The sequence below is a fragment of the Astatotilapia calliptera genome, chromosome 4, assembly GCF_964374335.1.
Source record: "Astatotilapia calliptera chromosome 4, fAstCal68.1, whole genome shotgun sequence".
Classification (NCBI taxonomy): domain Eukaryota; kingdom Metazoa; phylum Chordata; class Actinopteri; order Cichliformes; family Cichlidae; genus Astatotilapia; species Astatotilapia calliptera.
This window is the reverse complement of record NC_137425.1, coordinates 3899679-3923476: the sequence shown is the minus strand read 5'-3', so window position 1 is coordinate 3923476 and position 23798 is coordinate 3899679. Positions and strand designations below refer to the sequence as shown.

General features: G+C 43.2%; 1 protein-coding gene across 1 annotated transcript; it reads right to left on the bottom strand.

Annotated features, from left to right (window-relative positions):
- Nucleotides 1–1179: 1179 nt before the first annotated feature.
- Nucleotides 1180–23798, bottom strand: LOC113020243 (myosin heavy chain, skeletal muscle, adult-like). The gene is made up of 38 exons (XM_026164034.2): nucleotides 23583–23798; nucleotides 23332–23475; nucleotides 23090–23246; nucleotides 21155–21182; nucleotides 20957–21071; nucleotides 20745–20837; nucleotides 20457–20520; nucleotides 19458–19556; nucleotides 19253–19356; nucleotides 18819–18957; nucleotides 17520–17638; nucleotides 17139–17288; nucleotides 16875–17045; nucleotides 16482–16788; nucleotides 16321–16394; nucleotides 14464–14551; nucleotides 14257–14374; nucleotides 14067–14190; nucleotides 13513–13649; nucleotides 12860–13115; nucleotides 11374–11616; nucleotides 11130–11306; nucleotides 10888–11033; nucleotides 10162–10252; nucleotides 9687–10076; nucleotides 9486–9612; nucleotides 9285–9403; nucleotides 7377–7573; nucleotides 7112–7295; nucleotides 6866–7031; nucleotides 6652–6776; nucleotides 4041–4349; nucleotides 3757–3960; nucleotides 3244–3369; nucleotides 2972–3142; nucleotides 2791–2895; nucleotides 2593–2688; nucleotides 1180–2506 (listed from the first exon to the last, which is right to left on the bottom strand). The coding sequence occupies exons 1-38, from the start codon at nucleotides 23781–23783 to the stop codon at nucleotides 2354–2356; spliced, it is 5817 nt and encodes a 1938-aa protein (XP_026019819.2). The 5' UTR covers nucleotides 23784–23798; the 3' UTR covers nucleotides 1180–2353.

The window sequence follows — 23798 nt, the reverse complement described above, 5'->3', positions numbered from 1 at the left end:
TCCTGCAAAAGGAAACTCCCTGTTGCTATGCAGTTTAGTCATTTTCCACAACAGCCTCACCCTGACTGTGCATGCATGTGGATCCTGCTCCACACCCTACACAAAGCACAAATGTGTAAACTAAAGATAAAACCTGCAAGAAAAATAGTCTAAAAGTTCACCCCTTAAAATAAAAAAAAGTATTTTATGGTTTATTAAATTTAGTTTCATTAAATTTTATTTATATAAAATGTATTAAGGTTCTGTTTTAAGGTGCTTATTGTAAGGTAAGACCTACTATAAGCAGCACTTGGCAAAGTGGGAAGGAAGAACTTGGTTTTAAGCTGCTGAAGAGACGAGACGTGAACGTGTCAGTGCTGTTCCAGGGACTTCTGGTTTAGACTTCCTCCTGACCCAGCCATCTTGTTTTCCCACCTGCTCCGGACAATCAGCTGGGAGAGAGCTAACGCTGGCTAAGCTACCTTTGCCTGCACCGAGTACAGGGGCCTGGCTAGCTACGGGATTTTCAAGGGTGTGGAGCCGGGTCTCCAGTTCAGTGAGTCTGGCCTCCAAAGCTGTAAACAGGTGACATTTATTACAAGTATCATTGTACTTGTAATAAACTTCTAAACTTCTTACACACAGAGCAGGAAGTTGTAGGAGGGACAGGTGAAGAGGCCATGCTGCTAGCGAGTCAACTACAACCTGAGCTAAGCTAGCGAATCCCTGAAGACACAGTGAGTGAATACTGTGATTCAGCAGAGAGTGTGCTTTGGATAAAAAGTGAAGATTACACTTTTAAATAAGTCGTTATCTAAAAGTTTACATTAAATGGGCTACACAGATAAGCTACACCAGGGGTGTCCAACTCCAGGCCTCAAGGTCCGGTGTCCTGCAGGTTTTAGACGTCACCCTGGGTCAGCACACCTTCAGGACATGCTGAGGAGGTAATCTGGCCCTTGAGGCTTGGAGTTGGACACCCCTGAGTTACACAAAACACCACATGCTTTTTAACAGGAACAGGAAGTGACAATGCACTGCAGATATTAGAGTGAGATCTGATTGAAGATAGTCCACTTTAATGCAATTCAACAGGAGTGTTGCATTAATTGTTTTGGAATTGCAACCATTTGTAAAATAATATTAGCCATTTCTTGGCCAGATGAAGCAGATTTAAAAACAAACAAACAAACAAAAATACAGAGTTGATTCCAAGTGTTTAATTCGCAATTAGTAACTGTTCACTCAAACAGTCCACATCCAGGAATGTACTGTCCAGTTCAGGAATACCAAGTGGCCCGAGAGAGCGCAGAAGTATTAAACATCCTGGTTTAACATCCTGGTTTTTCTTCTCACTGAAAAACTGCAGTTATTATTTGATTTAAGGTACACTGTTAAATACTTATGGACCTAACTGTGTATTTCTTTCCTAACCACATCATGAAAGCACTTAATGAGGACTCGGGAAACGAGAACCAAGAGAACGGCTTTAATGCCACGACAGATGTCGAGACATGTTTGCTGAGCTCAAACTACAGCATCCCGACGACAGACCATAAAGAGCTCATTTCAGATACCATGCGCTCGGTGTTATCACATGCAGATCATAAAAGAGAGAACCATCAGTGATAAATATTACTTCATTTCCAAGATTGTAATTTTTAAATAAAAAAATAATAATAATTTTGTAAACTGAACTGAAGTGTTTCTTCTGTTCATTTATATTTTCTGCTCCTGCCGGAGAGCCGATCCAGTGTGACTCCTGCCTTTATTAAGGCCTTCTATGACTGAGCTCAAATTAAGTCATTATGATTTTAAAAACAGCAGCAGACAGCACTAACAGAAACTTAATGTCTCATAATCGTTATTTTTAAATAAACAACTTCATAAGAAGCTGATTTTATCACAGCAGCATAACCATCAGCGGGTTTATCAGTCTGTCAGCAAAGGTTCAAAACACATCAAGAGGTTATGGTGTGAAATGGAAAACACATTTTGTAAGCATGTCTGATGGGACGGGATGCTTTACCACCTTTCCTTTCGTAATATGTGGTCCAGTGTATCCTCTTTGAAAGCACTGGAGAACTGTTCCAGCTCATATTATTGCTCCCACGCACATACTTTCAGGTCACTTCACTCAGCTACAAACATTCCTGTGAAAAATTGACTTTTTGACTTCAGCTTATTTGTATCATAAGATTTTGCAGAATTAATTTGTTCTTTTTTTTTTGTTCAGATAAATGTAAAAGTTGATTCTTAATCCCAATAAAAACACTTCAAAGTAATACAAAAGAAAATGCAACGATGCACTGTCACAAAGCTGAAAACAACCATTTGTTCAGGGGACTTTTTGGAAGTTGATGATTTCTATTTCCTAAGACTTCGATTCCCCTTTACCAGCAACGTCACGACTCCTCGCTCTTAATTTATTCAGCTGGGACTCTGCGACATCAGCTCGCTCCTCTGCCTCCTCCAGTTCATGTTGCGCTTTCCGAAACTTAGCCAAATGGATGCTGCTTTGTTCCTCCTGTGTTTCAGAGAGCCACAGTAAAGAAGAGTTTTGTCTACATAACACGCCTGCATTTCTCACAGTGTTTAAGGATTTTCTCTCACCGCCTCCTCACACTGCCGCTTATATGCTTTCACTTTGAGCTGCAGCTTGTTGACCAGATCCTGCAGCCTCGCCGAGTTCTTCTTCTCCTCCTCACCCTGAAATCAAACAGAAGTGCTTCTCTCACATCTCTTTGAACATTTTCTCTCCTTCTCTGAGCAGCTTGTGAAATTTGCTTTGTTACGTAACAGACTTGTTACCTGATAAGTGAGCTCTTTAATCCTCCTTTCATATTTCCTCACACCTTTCGCGGCCTCTCCACTGTGTTTCTGTTCTGCCTCCAACTCATTTTCCAGCTCACGGACCTTAATAGAAATATATTTAGTTTAGATTTGAGCCTTAATTTCTCGGCATGTGTCGTTGCTCTCTGTCAGATCGTACTTTGGCTTCCAGCTTCTGAATCTCCTTCTTCCCTCCTTTAAGTGCCACCTGCTCGGCCTCATCCAGACGCTGCTGCAGGTCTTTCACCGTGGCCTCCAGGTTCTTTTTCATCCTCTCCAAGTGAGCGCTGGTGTCCTGCTCCTTCTTCAACTCCTCAGCCATCATGGCAGCCTGCATGCAAATGTGAACTGTGAAATTTTAATCCAGCCTCAAAGTCCAGCAGCCCTCATTCAAGTGACAGCGCAGTTAATTGATTTGAGGAGGAGACTGACATCCGTGATGGCTTTCTTGGCCTTCTCGTCTGCGCTCCTCGCCTCCTGCGCGGTCTCCTCCATCTCCGACTGCAGCTGAGCCAAATCAGCTTCCATTTTCCTCTTAGAGTTCACGAGACTGGTGTTCTGGTCATTAAACAACATTGAAATATGACATTGAAAGAAGTCTTTGGGTCCCTTACATTAGTGAAAGTGTCAAAATTAAAGAGAGAAATGAAGAGAAAAGTAGCTGAAAATCTGAACTTTAACGCATCATCTGTAAAACACAGAGGAGGTAGTTCAATCCATAATTTCCTAAATCAAACTGCCGATGTTTCGTGTGTTTGTTACACAGCGCTGATATAAAACCAGATTTTATTGGGCAGTTGGTTTAAATAGAGCTTATTTTCAACTACTTTATACACAGAAAGACTGCAAATAAATGTTATTTTTACTATTGATTAAGTCCAGTTCTCTAAAAAATTACACAAAAAAAATACACTAAAAAATGGACTCTGTATTTTGCGCTCTCACCTGAGAGTGCAGCAGCTGAACACGCTCGCTGACCTCCATCAGCTCCTGCTCAGCGAGCTTTCGACTTCTGTCACACTGCTCCAGCGACACCCTCAGCTCCTCGTTCTCCGCCATCGTAAGATTGTTGCGGCGTTCTATGATAGCTAGCTCCTCTTTTAGGTCCTCCTGACGTTGGAGGGCTTCATCCAGATGGACCTGGGTGTCCTGAGGATGGAGGCAGTAGTTCTGGGATTTTAAACATCATCCCAGAATTTTTAACCAGAACAGAAAAAGTTCCCACGCACCTTCAGCTGAGTCTGCAGATTTCTCAGTTGTTTGGTTGCCTCGGCTGCCTGCCTGTTGGCGTGACCCAGCTGTATTTCCATCTCGTTTAGATCCCCTTCCATCTTTTTCTTCATCCGGACAGCATCGTTCCTGCTGCGCGTCTCTGCATCCAGCGTGATCTGCAGATATTCCACCGTTCTCTGGTAATTCCTTTTAAGCTGGTCGATTTCTTCGTCTTTCTCTGCCACCTTCCTCTCCACCTCTGACTTGATCTGGTTCAGCTCCAGCTCAAGTTGCAGGATTTTGGCCTCCTCTTGTTCCAAGGAAGACTTCAGAGAGAGAAAACAGCAATTAGTGTTGTTGTTATTTTATAAAATATTAAAGTTTGTTGGGGCCTGGTGGTGAGTTGGATCAGGTGGCGGGGGAGGACGCTGGACAGACCTGGTGCACCTAAACGCGTAGTGAGGGTGTGCTGGGAACGTCTAGCAGAGGCCCCAGTCCGCGAGATCTTCAACGCACACCTCCGGCAGAGCTTCAACAGCATTCCGAGGGAGACTGGGGACATTGAGTCCGAATGGACCATGTTCAGCGTCTCCATTGCCGAAGCTGCTGCATTGAGCTGCGGCCGCAAGGTGGTTGGTGCCTGCCGTGGTGGTAATCCCCGAACCAAATGGTGGACACCAGAGGTGAAGGGAGCCACCAGGCTGAAGAAGGAGGCCTATCGGGCTTGGTTAGCCTGTGGGACTCCGGAGGCAGCCGACAGGTATCGACAGGCCAAGCGGAATGCGGCTCGGGCAGTGGCTGAAGCAAAAACTCGGGTGTGGGAGGAGTTCGGAGAGGCCATGGAAAAAGACTTTCGGACTGCCTCGAAGAGATTCTGGCAAACCGTCAGGCGTCTCAGGAGGGGAAAGCGGTGCTCTACCTGCACTGTGTATAGTGCTGGCGGAGCGCTGTTGACGTCGACTGAGAAAATTGTCGGGCGGTGGAAGGAATACTTCGAGGACCTCCTTAATCCCACTGACACGTCTTCCGGGGAGGAAGCAGAGTCTGGGGATGAGGGGTGTGACCCACCGATTTCCGGGGGCGAGGTCACTGAGGCAGTTAAACAACTCCTTGGTGGCAGAGCCCCTGGTGTCGATGAGGTCCGCCCCGAGTTCCTGAAGGCTCTGGACGTTGTAGGGCTGTCTTGGTTGACACGTCTCTGCAATGTTGCGTGGAGATCAGGGGCAGTACCTGTGGACTGGCAGACCGGGGTGGTGGTCCCCATCTTCAAGAAGGGGGACCGGAGGGTGTGTTCCAACTACAGGGGGATCACACTCCTCAGCCTCCCCGGGAAAGTCTATGCCAGGGTGCTGGAGAGGAGGGTTCGTCCGCTAGTCGAACCTCGGATACAGGAGGAACAATGCGGTTTTCGTCCTGGTCGCGGAACACTGGACCAGCTCTTTGTCCTCTCGAGGATACTTGAGGGTGCATGGGAGTTTGCCCAACCAGTCTACATGTGTTTTGTGGACCTGGAGAAGGCATTCGACCGTGTCCCTCGGGGCGTCCTGTGGGAGGTGTTGCGCGAGTATGGGGTGTCTGGCCCATTGCTACGGGCCATTCAATCCCTATACAACCGTTGCAAGAGCTTGGTTCGCATTGCCGGCAATAAGTCGGACTCGTTCCCGGTGGGTGATGGGCTCCGCCAAGGCTGCCCTTTGTCTCCGGTTCTGTTCATAATTTTTATGGACAGGATTTCTAGGCGCAGCCAAGTGGCGGAGGGCTTTCGCTTTGGTGGCCTCAGAATCTCATCTCTGATTTTTGCGGATGATGTGGTTCTGTTGGCTTCATCGGGTGAGGGCCTCCAGCTCGCACTGGAGCGGTTCGCAGCCGAGTGTAACGCAGCGGGAATGAGGATCAGCACCTCCAAATCTGAGGCCATGGTTCTCAGCCGGAAAAGGGTGGAGTGCCCACTCCGGGTCGGGGATGAGTTCCTGCCCCAAGTGGAGGAGTTCAAGTATCTCGGGGTCTTGTTCGCGAGTGATGGGAGAAGGGAGCTGGAGATCGACAGACGGATTGGGGCTGCGGCTGCAGTAATGCGGACGCTGCACCGGTCGGTCGTGGTGAAGAGGGAGCTGAGTGTAAAAGCGAAGCTCTCAATTTACCGGTCGATCTACGTCCCTACCCTCACCTATGGCCACGAGCTGTGGGTAGTGACCGAAAGAACGAGATCGCGGATACAAGCGGCGGAAATGAGCTTCCTCCGAAGGGTGGCTGGCCTCTCCCTTAGAGATAGGGTGAGAAGTTCGGCCATCCGGGAGGGGCTTAGAGTAGAGCAGCTGCTGCTCCACATCGAAAGGAGCCAGCTGAGGTGGTTCGGGCATCTGGCAAGGATGCCCCCTGGGCGCCTCCTGGGCGAGGTGTTCCAGGCATGTCCCACCGGGAGGAGGCCCTGGGGCAGACCCAGGACACGCTGGAGAGATTATATCTCTCGGCTGGCCTGGGAACGCCTTGGTATTCCCCCGGACAAGCTGGAGGAGGTGGCTGGGGAGAGGGAGGTCTGGACCTCTTTGCTTAGGCTGCTACCCCCGCGACCCGACCTCGGATAAGCGGATGAAGATGGATGGATGGATGGATGGGGCGAAAAAATACCTCAGCTTCCTCGAGAGCTGCCTGGGTGTCTCTCTTCTCTTGTTCGGTGTGCTTTGTGGCTTTTTCCAGCTCACGGAGCATTTTGGTGGACTGTCCAACTTGCTCGGTGATATCTGTGATTTCCTCTAAAAGACACATCAACACACTTTATGTAAAACGTTGACTGCAGCCGCTCAGAATCCAAACAGCAATTTATTTCCTGCAGAAGCCTTACGTTGAAGATTTTTATTGTCTCTTTTCATGCTCTCAAGGTGATCCAAGACTTCTTCGTATGAATTTTTCAGCTTGAAGAGTTCTGTGTTCAGCGCTCTGGACTCTCTCTGGGAGACTTCCAGATCTGATTGACTCTCCTCATACTTCTGTTTCCACTCAGCCAAAACCTGGCAGGAAGCAGCACATGTAATCAGTGTAGCCTTATGATGATACAAATGAGGACATGTTTCAAAACAGAAAGACCCACCTTGTCGAAATTCTTCTGTTTCTTGTCTAAGGTGGCATTTGCTGCATTTGACCTTTCTAGCTCAACCATGAGATCCTCGAACTCTGCCTGCAGCCTCTGCTTGGTCTTCTCCAGCGATGCACACTTGACATTTGCTGCCTCTGTCATCTCCTCGGACTCCTGCAGCCGCTGGACCAGCTTCTTCCTTTGAACCGAACATAAACTGCGTTAAAGCAGAAGAAGCCCATCAGCGCTGACCCGAGATACACACTGTGAGGTTTTTTACTTTGCCTCCTCGAGCTCCTCGGTGCGCTGGATGGCGTCTGTCTCGTATTTATTTCTCCACTGAGCCACGTCACTGTTCACCTTGGACAGGCAGCGCTGCAGCTCAACTTTGGCCTCTTGCTCCTCCTCGTACTGCTCTCTTAAGAGCTCGCAGTCGTGACGAGATGACTGCAAACTGTGAGCCAAGGTGTTTTTTGTCTAAAGAAATTTAAAAACGTACACAAAAAAACTGCTTCATGCCTTTTAAAACTGCTTCACCGAGATGCAGTAACAAATTTTTTTGCCCTCTGGGAACAGAAGGAACAAGCTGTGACTACAGCTGTGAATCATACTGAGTCATGACTGCAGGCAACTTTTACATTTAATATTTATGGAGCAACATTTGAATTCCTTTGAAGTCTGATTTTGGTCTCCCGACTCTAGCTGCTAAATGTTCACCAGCTAATCTCTAACATGGCTCTATTTTTCATCCTGAGCAGGTGCGGTACAGATGCTTTTTAAAGGTTTCTCTCTGAAAGGAGCCGTGAGAAACAGCAAGACAGAAACAACAAAACGAGGAGCGGAAACTGGCTGTGAAGCTTTATCAAGCTGACTTCAGATTCTGTTTTTTCTCAGATCCAATTATGAAGTCACTCACAAAGATCTCACAAAGGTGGCAACACAATAATGTGACAGAACAGCTGCTAGATATTACTCTAAACCAGTGCTTCTCAAAGTGTGTGGTTCACCCCACTGGTGGGGTGCAGAGTTCTGACTGGTGGGGTGCAAATATGCGCATCCGCATCCACATGTTTGCACTCTTCAGTGCACTTCTTTTCAGCTACAGCCTACACACATCAACAACAACAACAGGACCTAGTTCATTCTGTTTTAAGCCGGCAAGGCAAGATTGCAGATGCTGCTCAGGTTTGTCCGCCTCCCCTGCAGCCACGCCCCAGACCACGCCCCACCACAGCTCTGCAGTCAAAAACAGGCTCACTGCAGCCAATACGAGTGAATAGTATTAAACTCTCACTAAATTATATTTTTTTCATCTCTGTTCACAAGTTTCTGAATTTTCTTTTTTTATATAAAACTAAGACTGAACTGTATTTTTCCATGTTTGGCAATGTTCACATTCTCTTTAAATTGTTGCTTTTTTGAAGAAGTGGCGCAGACTAATGAAGCAGTCTAGAGACAAAAGTTACAAATAGTTGTTTGAAATGAAAGTTGTTTGTTCATAACAACAATTACTGAAGGATTCATTGAGAATGAGTTTCTAAATAAAGTCACGGCTCAGCTTTTCTGTCATTGCTTTGTTTAGATGGGGCGTGAAAATATTTCTTCCTGCCACGAGGAGTCGCCCCCTGCTGGTCATTAAAAATCATTCAGATCAATCATGGCTATTTCTTATAATTCAGAATATACTGCCCCCTTCGGCCTAAATGTAAAAATGCACCTTCTTTACACATTCAGAATATATTAATAAACTTATTTGTTTTTTTCTTCTGGCTTTTACATGTTTGACAAATATGTTAATCACAGCTTTACAGCTTTTTGTATTGTACACAGAGAAGACAGTGATAAATGTCTGATAAATTACTGACCTGTCTTGGAAAGAGTCAGTCGAGGTATTGCAGTCATGGACTGCAAAATTAGTCTGCATGCATCAAACGTTTATTTACGGTCACATGGTTTGGCTCCAATGAACTAAAAGATTCCTAAAATCTTTGATGTCTGTGGCCAAAACATCCAGTTCAGTCAGTCATTGTTTCCTAATGCAGATAGATATGAAAAAAAAGCTAATAAACTGCTAAATCATCATAGCTGATGGTTTTGAGATTGAATTTCTCATCCGTTCACAAGAGATTAGTAAGAACTCTAAATCCTTGCTGTGACTAGATATCAATCTTTGTTGTGCCTTTCAGACCTTGATTTCTTCGTCCAAAAGTCTCTTCATCTCTTCAATTTTGTGACCGGCTGCAGTCTTCCCTCTGTTCACCTGGAACAGAATGGACTCTTTTTCTTCCAGCAGACGGGTAAGTTCACCTGTCCAGGACAAAAAGAATAAAAACTCACGTGTCTGAGCATCTAAAATGTTCTTTTTATCCTTTTTTGATTAAAAACCTACCATTTTCTGTCTGCAGTCGAGCACTCAGGGTAGTGTAATCACTAAGAGACCTCTGGGCTTCATCTGCTTTGGTCTTGTATTCATTCATTTGATCTTCAAGGCTCCTGCACTGTTTCTCCACGTTAGCCTGAAACATAGAGCTCTGGTTATAATAGAAGAGAAGATTTCAGAAAAAAGTCCCCTCTGCAGACAGATGTTTACCTTGCTTTTCAGAACAGTCTCCATACTCCTTGCCATGTCATCGATTTCCATCTTCATCTCGCTCTTTTCTTTCTCCAGTTTCTGCTTGACCCTTTGAAGGTTTTCTATCTGATCGCCGAGCTCCACAACGCTGTCCGCCTGCTTCTTGCGTAAAGCAACAGCGATGGATTCATGCTGCAGGGTGGACTCTTCCAGTTCGTGGCGCAGTCTCTGAATCTCAGCCTCGCGCTTCTTGTTGAGCTCGGCCTGAGCGGCGGAGGCTCCTCCGGCCTCTTCCAGCCTCTCGGTGATCTCCTCCAGCTCTCTGGACAGGTCAGACCTCTGCTTCTCCACTTTGGCCCGAGCTGCACGCTCAGCTTCGATTTCCTCTTCCAGTTCTTCAGTGCGAGCCTACAATTTGAACACATGAAACTGGTATCATAACGCTGAACATCAAGTGCTCGATACTTTGAGACTGCTACAATTACATAAACACCTGAAGCTCTTTAATCGCCTTTTGAAGCTGCGTGCTAAGAGCTTGTTCGTCGTCAACTTTGCTCTGCAGGCTGCTGATTTCAAAGTCCTTCCTGAGAAGAGAATGATTTCAGGTTCAGATAATATTTAACTCCATTTATAAGATCAAAGTTTCACTGTATATAAAAGATGGATGGAGCCATCATTCCCATGTTGTTTTTTCAGTGTGGGATGGTGCTGAATATTAATGTAATTTAATGAAAATTTAAAGAGTATTGCTGTTAGTTTTTTTTAATTATTATTTTATTAGTATTTAAACCTTGTTGTGTTGCCATAAAGTCCTGTTGTTTCCACCTGTGTGTGTTTTCCTTCACTTTGTGCCTCTGTGATGATTCTGTGATCTTGTCGATTGTCTGGATTTTTGTCCTTTTGAACTCTTCCTGCTTGTATCGAAAAGCACTTTTTGTTCATTACTACATCTGCTGCTTTGCTACCTGCTGTGTGGGCTCAATACAACAAGGTGGTGTGATTAGCTGACATTTCAAACAGGAAACAGGGATAGTTGGATGTGGATTCACTCTGTGGTTTAGGAGATAAAACAGCAAAAGGTCAGCTTTAGATAAAAAGGAATAAAAAGCTTTTGTCTGGACGGACACTGCTGAACAGAATGTTCTTGGGTTTAGGAGGTAAAAGCTCGGATTCATTGCTTGGCGAAATCTTTTTTTTAGTAATCTATTTATTAACTCACTTTTTCAGTTGTTCCTCCGCCTGCAGCTTTTCATTCTCCAGGTCCATGATGGTTTCCTGGGACAGCCTCAGATCTCCCTCCAGTTTCCTTCTGGATCTCTCCAAGTCGGCACGCAACTTCTTCTCCTGCTCCACCAGCCCCTCCAACTGCAGGATGTTTACATCAATCACTAAGTCTGCAGCTAACATTACAAGTTTACGTGATGGCTTCATCTTAAGAAGCACTGAGCCTTTTATACTTACATCATCAATTTGTTGCTCCAGCTTAGTCTTTGTCTTTATTAGAGAACTGACTCTGTCCTCCTCTGCCTGGAGGTCGTCTAAAGTCTGCTGGTGCACCTCCTGCAAAGCTTTCGTCTCCTTTGAGGACTTCAACAGGTTTTCCTCAAGAGTCGTTAACTCCTCGATCAAATTCTTAACCTAAGGAGAGAACTTTGTTAAAAACAAAAGCTTTAAAAGTTCAGACAACAGAAATCATCAGAGGCACCTTATTTTCAGTGGCATATTTCTCCTTCTCCACTTTGGCGATGGTAAGTTCCAGGTCGTCTATGTCCCGTTTGAGCTCAGAACATTCGTCCTCCAGTTTCCTCTTCTGGGCGGTGATTTCAGCGTTGATCTCCTCCTCTTCCTCCAGCCTCTCGGAGAATTCTTTGGCTTTGGCTTCCAGGTGGATCTTGCTCTTTATCAAGCCTTCACACCTTTCCTCAGCATCGCACAGGTTCTCCCTCTCCTGAGGAAACAGGACACAATGACTGTCATAGTGCAGTAAATTTTTAATTTAACCTCGGTTAATAGTTATTCTTTTTCTAAAGTTTGGACACATATTCATATTTCATGTTTTTGCACAGGGATCTGTTTGGAATCTTCTATTTTCCTTTAAGGATAGCTGAGCTGCCTGCTGACGGTGCAGAAGCCGACCATTTCCCTTTCTCTGTGATGGTATAAAGAAAACTTTTAATGAATACTACAAGCTATTTCCTTTGTCTTCATGTCGGCGGAGCTGAAGCAGACGTTAGAGGAAGTGTTCAGATGTATGTTCAGGAAGTGATCAGGATGCAATCAAAATGCTCAGTCACAGTGATCTGGATGAGCTCTGAGTCAGATCCAAACTGTGTGTTGATTCAAATCAACGATGAATTCCCTCAGAAAGTTATATGGAAGCAGCTGGCAGTCAATAATCAGGCCACAGAAATGTTCCAGTGATGTGTTTGTGCAGTCCCTCCACATTTCGTTTCTTCAACGTGCTCAGATTAACATCCTGTCAGGTCATTTTCTTCTTATTTAACACTTCCTTAATAAACTGAAGATTATTTCTGCACAGGGGTCAGTCTCGTGTTACCACATTGTCCATTCACTGTCGCTCCCAGCAGGTCTTTTTCTCGTTTTTCTCTTTAGTGGTTTCTTAACAGCATGGAGGAAACATTCACGCTTCCTTCAACAGCTGCTCGAACTCTAGGAAGCGCTGACATGAGCTCTAATTTCAGAGGATGGTGATTCTAATGGCGTTATTCTGCACAGCAGAGAGATCTTGCTCTTCGTTTCCTCGAGCATCACAGCCTGCGTAGGCGAACTCACAGTACTTAAATAAATCATGTACTGACTGACCTTCATGTCTGAATAAAAGATAGACCAGCATTTTCTTTACATCACTTGTTCTTGCATTAATAGAGATTACCACAGTAGTAGCAGTGGGCTTTTTCTGTGCACCAACACCAGAAACCTTTGACTCAAATCTTAATATGTTGTAACGCTGTTATAAGCATTATTTGCTTTAAGTTTAACATCATGGTCAGTTTGCTTTCTTCTTATTTTAAGTTTGTTTTCCTCCAGTTTCCCTGCAGTGATCAATTATACTAGTTCTTATCTTACCTCATTATTGATCATCTTTAATTTAATCTGATCTTCAAATCAGGCAGAACAAAATCAATACAAACAGACCACTTTGTCCCACTCAGGGCTGAGTGTTTACATACTGCTTGTATTTGAAGGTAAAGGTCATTCTTCTCCTGCACCAGCATGACCATCTTCTCTTCCAGCTCCTTCCTCCTGGCCTCCGACTTTGCCAACTCCTCTCTGAGTCGAGCAAACTCCTCCTTCATGGTCTGCATCTCCTTCTCAGCCTCTGCACTTCGTAACAGAGGCTTTATCTTGAAGAAGAGCTTCATCCAAGGCCAGTTCTTCACATTCATGAACGAACGAATGTTGTACTGGATGATGTAAACGGCCTCTCTACAGAGTGAAAAAGCAAAACAATGAAGAATTTGTTACAGATGTGAAGGTGATGAGAAAATCTGATCTTTTTAAGGTTTCTCTAAGTTATTCCTCACTTTTTCACTAGCTACAATGTCAGAGTAGCTTAAAAAATGAAAGGGAAAAAAAATGAAGGGAAGCAGAGTAAAAATGAGAAATTATCTTGGCATTTTTAATGTGGGACAAAGATCACGACTGCAATTACAATCATAATTAATGACAGTTTAGAAGAAATAGTCTCCTTTGTTACCATAAAGGACGCAGTTATGAAATAGCCTGTGTTCAATCCCATCTAACTTTCTCCGTCTTTCATTCGCCTAATTTTCCATAAATTCTACATCCACTAATCCAAAAGAAAAAAAAAAAAGTGCCAGACCTTTTCTTCATCATCTCCTTTAACCTCAGCCTGGTGACGTAACCTCTGGCTACAGCCTGGATTCGAGTCATCAGCACAGCTAGACGCTCATCCCGCATCTCCTCCAGAAGACCCAAAAGGCCGGCTTTGAAAAACACCTGCAAGTTGAGAAAGATTTCTCTTCAATTTCAAATTATCCATCCATTCTCTTCTGCGTATCCTTGTCAGGATGACGTGGGGGCTGGAGCCCAGCCGGCTGTCTTAGGGCGAGAGGCGGGGTACACCCTGGACAGGTTGCCAGTCTGTCGCAGGGCTAACACACAGAGACAGACAACCATTTGCACCTATGGGCAATTTAGAGTTTCCAATTAATCTAACCCCACTAACTGCATGTCTTTGGAATGTGGGAGGAAGCCGGATTACCCAGAGAGAACCCACGCAAACACAGATAGGCCCCGGCCTGATGGTGGAATTGAACTCAGGACCTTCTGTGAGGCATCATTGTGCTGCCTGCTAGCAATTTCAAATTATTTTAGCTGAAATATTATATAATATATATATATTTTTAAACATACCTTTGTGTATCCGAATCTATACTGGGTGTGGTCCACGTCAATGGACGACAGCAGCTTCTCGGAGGCCTTCTTGCTGTCAATAAACTGGCCCTCGGGGATCGCGCTGGCATTCAGAATCCTGTATCTGTCACACACGTGTGGAGGTTTAGTCTAAAACTCGAGGCAGTTCTTCAAACAAATTACATGTTACCTTTGCCTGAAGTCTCCATACAGAATCCTGCTGGGGAATCCCTTCCTGCAGATCCGGATACCTTCCAGCACTCCGTTACATCGCAGCTGATGAAGGACCAGATGGTGATCCATGATTCCTACAACAGATAGAGGTAACTTTTCCCCACAGGGTAACTTCAGTTCAAATTTTTTTTCTTTATTTGTTGTCTATTCCTGTTTGTTTTACCTGGTATCTTGGTCTCATTTGGGATGATGCATCTGACAAAGTGTGGATGTGTTGACCTGAGGTTGGCCATTAGTTTGTTCAGGTTCTCCTGCAACACATCATGCTTTCAGTCAGATGGACTGATGGTAACATGTGCTGCACCAGTGTACCAGCACATGTGATGTGACAATAAAAGTGATTTGATACCATTTGATACCACAGAAATCACATTAACAGTAGATGTTACCCGCTGGTTTTTGGAATCATTATTCTCAAGCTTTGACTGTAGCATTGTTACTAGATATGGTAAATGGTAAAATGGTAAAATGACAATTTTTAGATCGCACGATGGAGCGCTCAAGTGTAAGACAATGTTAGCAAGCTTGGTTGGCTGGTTGCTTCCATAAACTGTGTGAGTGCAATGCAGAGATGCAGATGCTCGTCAGTGAGAAACACGGAAAGTCACTGAATCTGGATCACAGAGTTCCCGGGATAGGATATTATAATATTAGTATAATAAGCCACACTCTCTGAATGGCACTAAGTAAGATGTTTAATCTTTATATTTTAATGTCTGATAAAAAGAAACTCCAAAAATTCTTTGTGTTGAGCTTATAAACTGCTGGCAGTAGATTAATATTTATTGTACAGACACAGTTTTGTCAGTTAACTTGACACAACACAAATGTGTGATTCACAAAGTGTCAAACTGCTTTTAACACTCAGTTAATTTCAATATAAATAGACAGTAGCTAAGGTTACGCATTAAAGCAGATATTTCTTTCACGCAGGAGCAAAACTCTGAGGCAAGTTCCCAAATAAACATTATCACGAGGAACTGTTTTATTAATTTCTTGGAACCCTAGTTTATCCAAGATAAATAAATTGGACGAACTGAGGTCTCATGTCACAATGACTCGTCGGAAAAAAAAAACTATAGCTTCTTGGCTTTCTTTTTGTTTTTCTATTCATTTTTGTGCTATAATCTATTTTATGGTTCAAACGTGAGCAGTTAATTAGTCTCATTTATCTAGAGCTGTCTGGGAATTTGGGAAACTTCAGACCACTAATCTGCAGTGACAGAGAGCCTGGTAAGGTGGAGGTAAACTCTGGAAAGAAGAGGAATTAGAGTCAGTAGAAACAAGATAAAATACATGTGGAAAGGTGAAGATGCAGTCAAAGCTCTGGAGAGTGCACGAAACAGGTAAGGAAGAGAGGACAGGCAGGGTGGGTGGAGACGAGTGTCAGGGGTGCCTTTGTGAGAGCAGCAAGAGTGAAAAGAAAGGTTTAAAAGATGGTGGCGAGACCTGCTGTGATGAATGATTTAGAGACGGTGGCACTGACAAAAAGACGGGAGGTGGAGCTGAAGATGTTCAGATCTTGATTAGGAATGAGCAGGATGGACAGGATTAGAAGATTAGTGGATGTTGATGATGGAGCTGACAGAAGAGGAAGAGCACAGAGAAGATTCATGGATGCAGTGAAGGAGGAAGATAGGGTGAGGTGAACAGAGATGATCTGCTGTGGTGACCTCTAAATGGAGCAGACGAAAAAAGAAGGAGGAGGAATGACTTGAAATCTATTATCTGGTGAGTCTTCTTCTATGTTTCCTTAAATGTTACATTTTTATAAATTTATGCAAAACAACAAAAACAAATGATTTATTCAGGGAATGTACCAGACGAGCTTTCAAGCTTGTGGTCCCTCCTCACAAATATCAACCAGTTGTATTATTTCTTTATCAATATTTGATGGACAAAGAAGAAACTATTACAACTATAACTACTGCTCCAGTTCTTAATACAGAAAAACTGTGTCATGTAAGTTTATTTTAAAAGAGTTAAAAGGATTTACGGGTAAATAATAACTATGTCTTACCCTAAAGAGTGCAGAAACTGTCTGGAAGGAGGACCCCTTTTTCTTGTAGTTTTTCTTGTTCCTATCAGCAGCAGCTAAAAACCCCCACATGAGATAAATGGTGAAATCTTAATCTAATCTCAATCTCTCATCTGTGTTTGATGTCTAAAGAGCTGGCATACCATCAGCTGATGCATACGTGGCAAAGAGCTGGCAGAGCAGTTTGAGGGAAGCTTTCTGGTAAAGCTGCACCACGGTGTCGTTCAGCGGGTCCTTGTTTTTTTCCAGCCAGCCGCTGATGTTGTAGTCGACGGTGCCGGCGTAGTGCATGAGGGAGAAGTGGGCCTCTGTCTTTCCTTTGGATGGTTTGGGCTTCTGAAAGATGCTGTTCTTCCCCAAGTGCTGGTCGTACAGCTTGTTTTTGAAAGACCCGTCTGTGGCCTTCGGGAACATACACTCCTCTTCCAGAATGGAGAAAATGCCCATCGGCTGAGAGGTGGAAAAGGTGATTAGTGTTTCATTCCTGTCTTCTACTCTTGATTTGAATATTTAAGGTAACAAAAAAGTAAACAAACCTTCTCAATGAGCTCAATGCACGCAGCCAAGTCCATGCCAAAGTCAATAAACTCCCACTCGATCCCTTCCTTTTTGTATTCCTCCTGCTCCAGCACAAACATGTGGTGGTTGAAAAACTGTTGGAGCTTCTCGTTGGTAAAGTTGATGCACAGCTGCTCCAGGCTGTTTATCTGCGTCAAACAGAAACGTTTCACCCATCAAACAATCAGAAATATGTTTAAAGGGATTTGATGTTTTTTCATCTCTGCAGGAATCCCCTTCACCTCAAAAATTTCAAACCCTGCGATATCCAGGACGCCAATGAAGTGCTGTCTGGGAAGTTTGGTGTCGAGCTGCTGGTTGATCCTCGTGACCATCCAGAGGAACAGCTTCTCGTACACGGCCTTCGATAAGGCGCCCACAGCATTGTTCACCTGAAAAATCAGACATCATTTTCACATTGTGTTGCTTTTAATAGCTCAGCTTGTACAGCGGACTGTAGGTGTGTAATAACAGGAATCGTTAGGTTGCTGGTTCAACTCCAGTTTGAAGGAGGTTTTACGATGCTTTCTGTCTGTACTGATTCAAAGTAGGTTTAAAAATACTGGATGCTTACAGATGGGCTGTGGTTAGTGGGCGTTTTTAGCTGTGGAAACATCATGTACCTGCTGTGGAGTCTGGCCTTTGGTGACATATTCATTCCCAACCTTCACTCGAGGGCAACACAGAGCTTTCAGCAAATCAGCAGAGTTCAGACCCATCAGATAGGCAACTTTGTCCGCCACTGCAGGAGAGATAACACAGAGGGGAAGGTCAGTGGGAGAGTGTACCCTGCATTTTAGATGAAACTCGCTGCAGCCCCTTATGACCTTAGCCTGGATAAATGGTTAAGAAACAAGACAGATGGATAATGCAGGTCAGCAAAATGTCACATCAAAACTGATAATAATCATGAAAATATGAGGAATCAAAAACAAATGAAGCAAAATTTAAAAATAACCTCTATTTCAGCGAATTCACTTTTTGTGCGCTGTGTTCAGATGACTCTCGGGTGGAAACAGCAGCCTTGTTCATTTGCTCGAAATATGGCAGTGCCTCATGCAGAACATTGCAAAGTAAGCAGTACTATAAGAGTGAAAGAAATAAGTGGAAGTGCCTGAGATCAAAGGCCTATTCTGAACAAAGGGGGCAAATTCAAGTGTCACATCACGCCTACATGAAGCTTTCAAAGCAGGAAATGCATAGACCTCTGAAACACTTTGTGGAAACTGATGATTCACCAACTAAAACTATTTTGAACTGAGCAAAATCATAAACAGGCCCCTCTGTGTCACGTATGCATCTGTTTCAGTGTATTTAGCAGAGGTATAACGTGGAAATCTAAGGCTACAGTCACATTGGGGGAAACAGTGGTTGGAGACTGCAGTGACCACGTCAAGTCAACTTGTCAAGACAGCAATAAAATGGCAATAAGAGTCAGACTGTTATCAGTTTTGGGGATCAAGTTGGCAGCTACATGCATCAGACTGATGGAGCAGCCGAGTTGTGCTCATGAGCACAGACTGACTGAATATTTAGGTCTTTGCAGTCTGCGTTTATTAATTGGATGACGGTTAATTGCAAACCTTGAGACTGACTGCAGCCAGTTCAGTTGGACTGAGACAAGTTGCTTCATACGGGGTGGCCAAAGCTGGTTGAAGGTGGTGTAGCTAAACTTCTTGGTGACCAGTTGGTGGCTGCAGCTACTTGCAACTGGTCCCAGACAGCAAAAAACATTGAATGCAATCACTCGCCAACCACCTTTTTTCTTCCTGGTTAAAGGCAGATTGCCGTCCTAGTTTTGGTCAGCTGTGGGGCCCAAAAGTAAAAGCTGGAACAAAATTCACAGTGAAGCTGTAAAGTTGTCCCGCTGATGCCTGCTTTGGTTTTAAATTAGGGTGGAGGCACCACCTCAGACGTCTCACCCTCAGTGCCATCGGGCTCGGCCTGCTCCTCCCGCTGCTTCTGCTTGAACTTCATGTTCCCGTTGTGCATGACGGCACCCGTCAGCTTGTAGATGCCGACCTTTTCCTCAGTGCTAAAACCCAGGATGTCAATGGCTCTCTGAAGAACAGACACAGACATGGGAACTTCTCTGAGTTTAGTGCCAATGTCATGATTTTAACCATTTAAATGTAATGATGTGTTGATGTTGTGCATTGATTTATTTTTCAAATTAATAGTAATACATTTATGCATAATTATTTTCACATATAATTTAAGTAATAAAATTTAAAACCAACAAAAATCAGGTATTTCAAGTCTTTCATCTGATGTCAAAATATATCAGTAAAAATACTGTAATTAAGTGCATGGCTTCAGCCTGTATTCCACATTTCTGTGCATATTTTGCACTTACATCTGTGGCCATCAGCTCCTCTGCATCATTGATGCTCAGCACAGTGATTTCCCCCTGGCTGATAAAAGGGTAATCATAAGGATTGCTGGTTATCAGCAGCATCTCTGAAATGAGGCACAGAAAAATAGCTCATAGCTCTGTGCAGGACCAGACGCCATGGAAACTGTGTCACAACCATTTAGAGCTCATTGATTGGTATATTCACCGATTAAATCAGGCTTCTTGTTTGACAAGATCTGATAGAAGATGTGATAGCTCCTCTCTGCAAGCAGCTGGAAAGTCACTCTGGATTTTTCCAAAAGGTCTGACAATAACCAGAAATAAAACACAAATCACAAAACTTGGACAGACAGCAGAATATTAATTATTCCAAAAAATATTCACAGTCACATTCAGGCCTCACTCTCTGTCAGACGTTTTGCAGCTATAAAGTTTAGATTTTGATCGAAAATGTATAAGAAGACCTTCATTAATTGACCTCAGGCATAAAACAAAATATATTTTTTAAAAAAGGACTCTGGTCTGAAAAATAAAGGTAATGAGGGCGCATTAATCCTGCGTTCTTTCCAATGACCACCAGGGGGCGACTTCTCTGCTTCCAGAAAGCAGTCAGATTATATGGAAGTCTATGGGGAGAAGGAGTCTAGTGATCACTTGATGTATGACTTCAGTACCTTGATTGTGAGCTTATGATGTCAGTCACTGGTTTCAAGTCATATTTAAAACTACATGATGTTCATTTTGCTGTTATCAGGCCAATACCTTAATGTTATTATAATAATTGATTTCAATTTTGCTAGATTTTTCATCAGTTTTCAATCAACTTAGGCTTCTAACTGAGCAATTTATACAGCTAGATTGGACAGGTGTCTACTGCAGGTAGAGTTGATTTAGAAAATGTCTCCTGTGCTTCTGATTTCGCTGTGACGTTGAGTGATTTTGGATGAGGAGGGCATTCCTATCACCTCTCCTCTGCACCGTCACACTCCTGATGAACAGCTGGGCACACTGTGTGGAAAACATAGATGTCTGTGAATAATCACCTATCATATTCTTTGGGGAGACAGTGAAAGCCAAAGCCTTAAACCAGAGGGTAATTTCACTGTGGCTAAACCCATCTTTTGTATAAAGTCTGTCCCAACATTCGTGACAGAAAAGCTGCAGTTAATTATCTTTATTATTAACTGTTAAAATGGGCACTTACAAGTTTCAATATCAGCTGATGCCAACTTCCCCTTTGTTCCGAAGTGGATGCGGATGAATTTTCCCTGGAAAAGTTTAACATATGAGCTGGGACACTATTTTGACCATTGGACGTCTCTGGTAATCAAGCTCTAAGATAAATAAACTACATTTAAAGAAAAAAACAAAACAAAGTTATTCTTAAAGCTCACATCACCTGATATAATCAGTTGGGGTTTTTTTGTCATTATAACAGCTGAATTTTCTTAGTATGATAGCATGATGTCAGCCTCGGCTGGTCTTAACTCACAAATCGAGACGAGTTGTCATTCCTCACAGTCTTGGCGTTCCCGAAAGCTTCCAGCAGAGGGTTAGCCTGGATGATTTGATCCTCCAGAGTCCCCTGCAGAAGAATAAAAAGACATTTCAAGTTCTTTTCATTTAAATTAAGGTAAAAGCTTTCAGATTTTCTGCTCATGTTTCATCTCTAGATAATTAGAAGATGAATTAATTGGACTGAACCTGCATTTTACTGCCCGGTTGTTCCTTCTTGCTTGACTCTCCCATTGCTGTGATTGTTGCAAAGTACTGGATTACTCGCTTTGTGTTGACTGTTTTCCCAGCACCAGATTCTCCACTGATAAAATGTGACATCAGACAAACGATGGGAATGAAATATATGCAGAACGAAAAGTAAACAGCTAATAAAGTCATACTTACGTGATCAGGATAGACTGATTCTCTCGATCTGAAGAGAAGAAAGAAAGTGGATGATATCGGAGTTTGAGGGGCTGATGCACATTTGTGGGGTTTTAGGCTTTGAACTTTTTTTAGTCTTTAAATAGAGTTTCATTTCACTTTAATTTTTACTATATTTTATGTCCCCTGTGCGTCTATTTAGGAAAGGAATGTATGAGTGAGAGATAAAAAGTGCTTCAAGTCATGCAACATACAAATCTGTGCAAAATTCTTGAGCCAGCCAGCCTTCTTTTCCTTATATCTTACTTCCAAGGAGCCAGACTTTGTTAAAGTGGTCTCGAGCAACAGTTCTCCTAGCTTTCTAAAGGTCTTTCACAGTTTGTCTTTGGAGACTGGATGCGTTTACACCCATTTTCAGTCCAGTCCTTGTACCTGACCATTTTCAGAGGGTTTTTTTGTTTGTTTGTTTGTTTGCTTTGTGTGTGCCAGGTTTGCAGGTCCTGCAGGTTTTAGACATGTCCTTCTTCTTCTTTCTTACATTTGTATTGGCAGTTGGCAAATAACTGAAAGGTGCATTACTGCCACCAACTGGTATGGAGTATGGTCTGGAACAACGCTCAAAAAAATAAAAATAAATAAATAAATAAATAAATAAAATTTAAAAAAAATCTTCAAATCCTTCCAAACAGGTTCTAGACATGTCCTTGATCCAACACAGCTGATTTAAATGGCTTAATTACTTCCTCAACATGTTTTCTCCAGAGGCCTGGTAATGAACTAATCGTTTAATTCAGGTGTGTTCACCCAGGGTGAGATCTAAAGCCTGCAGGACTCCGGCCCTTGAGGCCTGGAATTCCCCACCTCTGGTTTAAGGCATTGAACATTGACCAGTTAAACCAGGGGTGAGCAACTCCAGGCCTCGAGGGCCGAAGTCCTGCAGGTTTTAGATGTGTCCATGATTCAACACAGCTGATTTAAATTGCTAAATTACCTCCTCAACATGTCCGAAGTTCTCCAGAGGCCCTCATCATTTGATTCAGGCGTGTCGATCCAGGGTAACATCTAAAACCTGCAGGACACCGGCCCTTGAGGCCTGATGTTCCAAATCCCTGATTTAAAGAAATAAGGGGTGGCTCAAGACTTTAGCACAGGACTGTATTTCCACCTGGGAAGGTCGTAAGAAGCATGAGAACTTCTTCTGTTCTTCTGTATACACACCGTTTGCTTCACATGCTGAAGATCTCCATGGAGGACTGTGTAACACGAAGCCTGAGCTGTCAGTGATTCCTGTTTATCTGTTTTATGTTTGAAGTGAAACTAAAGCTGAATCATTAAAGTCTCTATTATAAGGTGACTGCTTTCATCTGCAGTTGTTGCAGAAGCGTGTTAATTAAGTTGCTCTACTATTTAGTTATCCTGTGTGCACAAGATAAATAACTTTTTCTCACAATATAATTAACTCGTGCACTTCTGATAATTAGATTTATCCACTGTGCACGACACAGACACAGCTTACACCACCTTTCACCTCAGGACTAATATTTGTTTTTCACAATAAAACTAAAGAAATAAGTAAATACAAATTATTTTGGTTTACGTCAGTGCAAAATTGTAATTACATGTTGGACCTGGTAAAAGGTAAGAAAAAAATCATGTTAACAGGACTTTTTATGTATTTCTTAAAAGCTGTATGAGTATTGCTTTTTGTGCATATATGCCTGTAATTTTGGTTATTTAATATTGATCTTTTTCATTTCATTGCATTATGTTGTTAATTTTTTTAGCATGTTTAATTTGCATTTTGTAAATATTGGATAGTACATCAAACTTTTTAAAGTAATTATGCTTTTAATTATCTAAAACTATACACAATTTTAATTGAACTGTTAATATAACTCAAAAAATGCAGACAAACATGACGCTAGTCATGCCAATAACAATACTATGGGGCCAGACCTGTAAGCATGTACTGGTAAGCGTTGTCAGAGATGGAGAAGATGTGTGGGGGGACCTCCTGGCGTTTCTTTCCTCTGTACCCGGCCACCACCTCTGGGTTGTAGACCGGCAGCCACTTGTAAGGGTTCACAGTCACACAGAAGAGCCCAGAATAGGTCTGAATTAACAAGAAAAAAACCCAGAATACAGACTGTTGGTATTGAATTAAAGTTAAAGATATTGTGAGTCACAGTTGTCCTTACATAAATCATCCAGGCAGCGTAGCGTTTCTTGAGGTTAAAAAGCACGGCGGGTTCGTGCAGATGCGTCAGCAGGGCCATGTCCTCTATCTTGTCAAACTTGGGTGGGTTCATTGGCCGAATGTCATCCACATGCACTGTGACAACCTGAAGTACAATTTCAAAAAGATACATTGTAAAAAAAATGACAGATAAAGACAGAAAAACCGATATAAGATGTCAGAAATAGTCAAATAATAGCTGGACTCTTTCACCTTTCCATCCTCAATCTCCACATTGACCTTAGTGCCATCCTGGCTTCTGATTTTTCCCTCGACATACTCCTGCTTCGGGTGAGGCACAAAAACGGCACTTTTGGCATCAAACGGCACATTCTGAGCTGCAATTCTCTCCCGCTCAGATTTACGCAGGTATGGGGCGGCCACCCCAAATACTTCCATGTCCGTGTCACTCATTTTGTTGAGCTGAGC

Coding starts and splice junctions, on each gene's coding strand:
- LOC113020243 (XM_026164034.2), bottom strand. CDS start 23,783: ATGAGTGACACGGACATGGAAGTATTTGGGGTGGCCGCCCCATACCTG. Junction 17,639..18,818: donor CGAGCCCGATGGCACTGAGG/GTGAGACGTCTG, acceptor TCTCTCCTGCAG/TGGCGGACAAAGTTGCCTAT. Junction 17,289..17,519: donor AAGGCCAGACTCCACAGCAG/GTACATGATGTT, acceptor CTGATTTTTCAG/GTGAACAATGCTGTGGGCGC.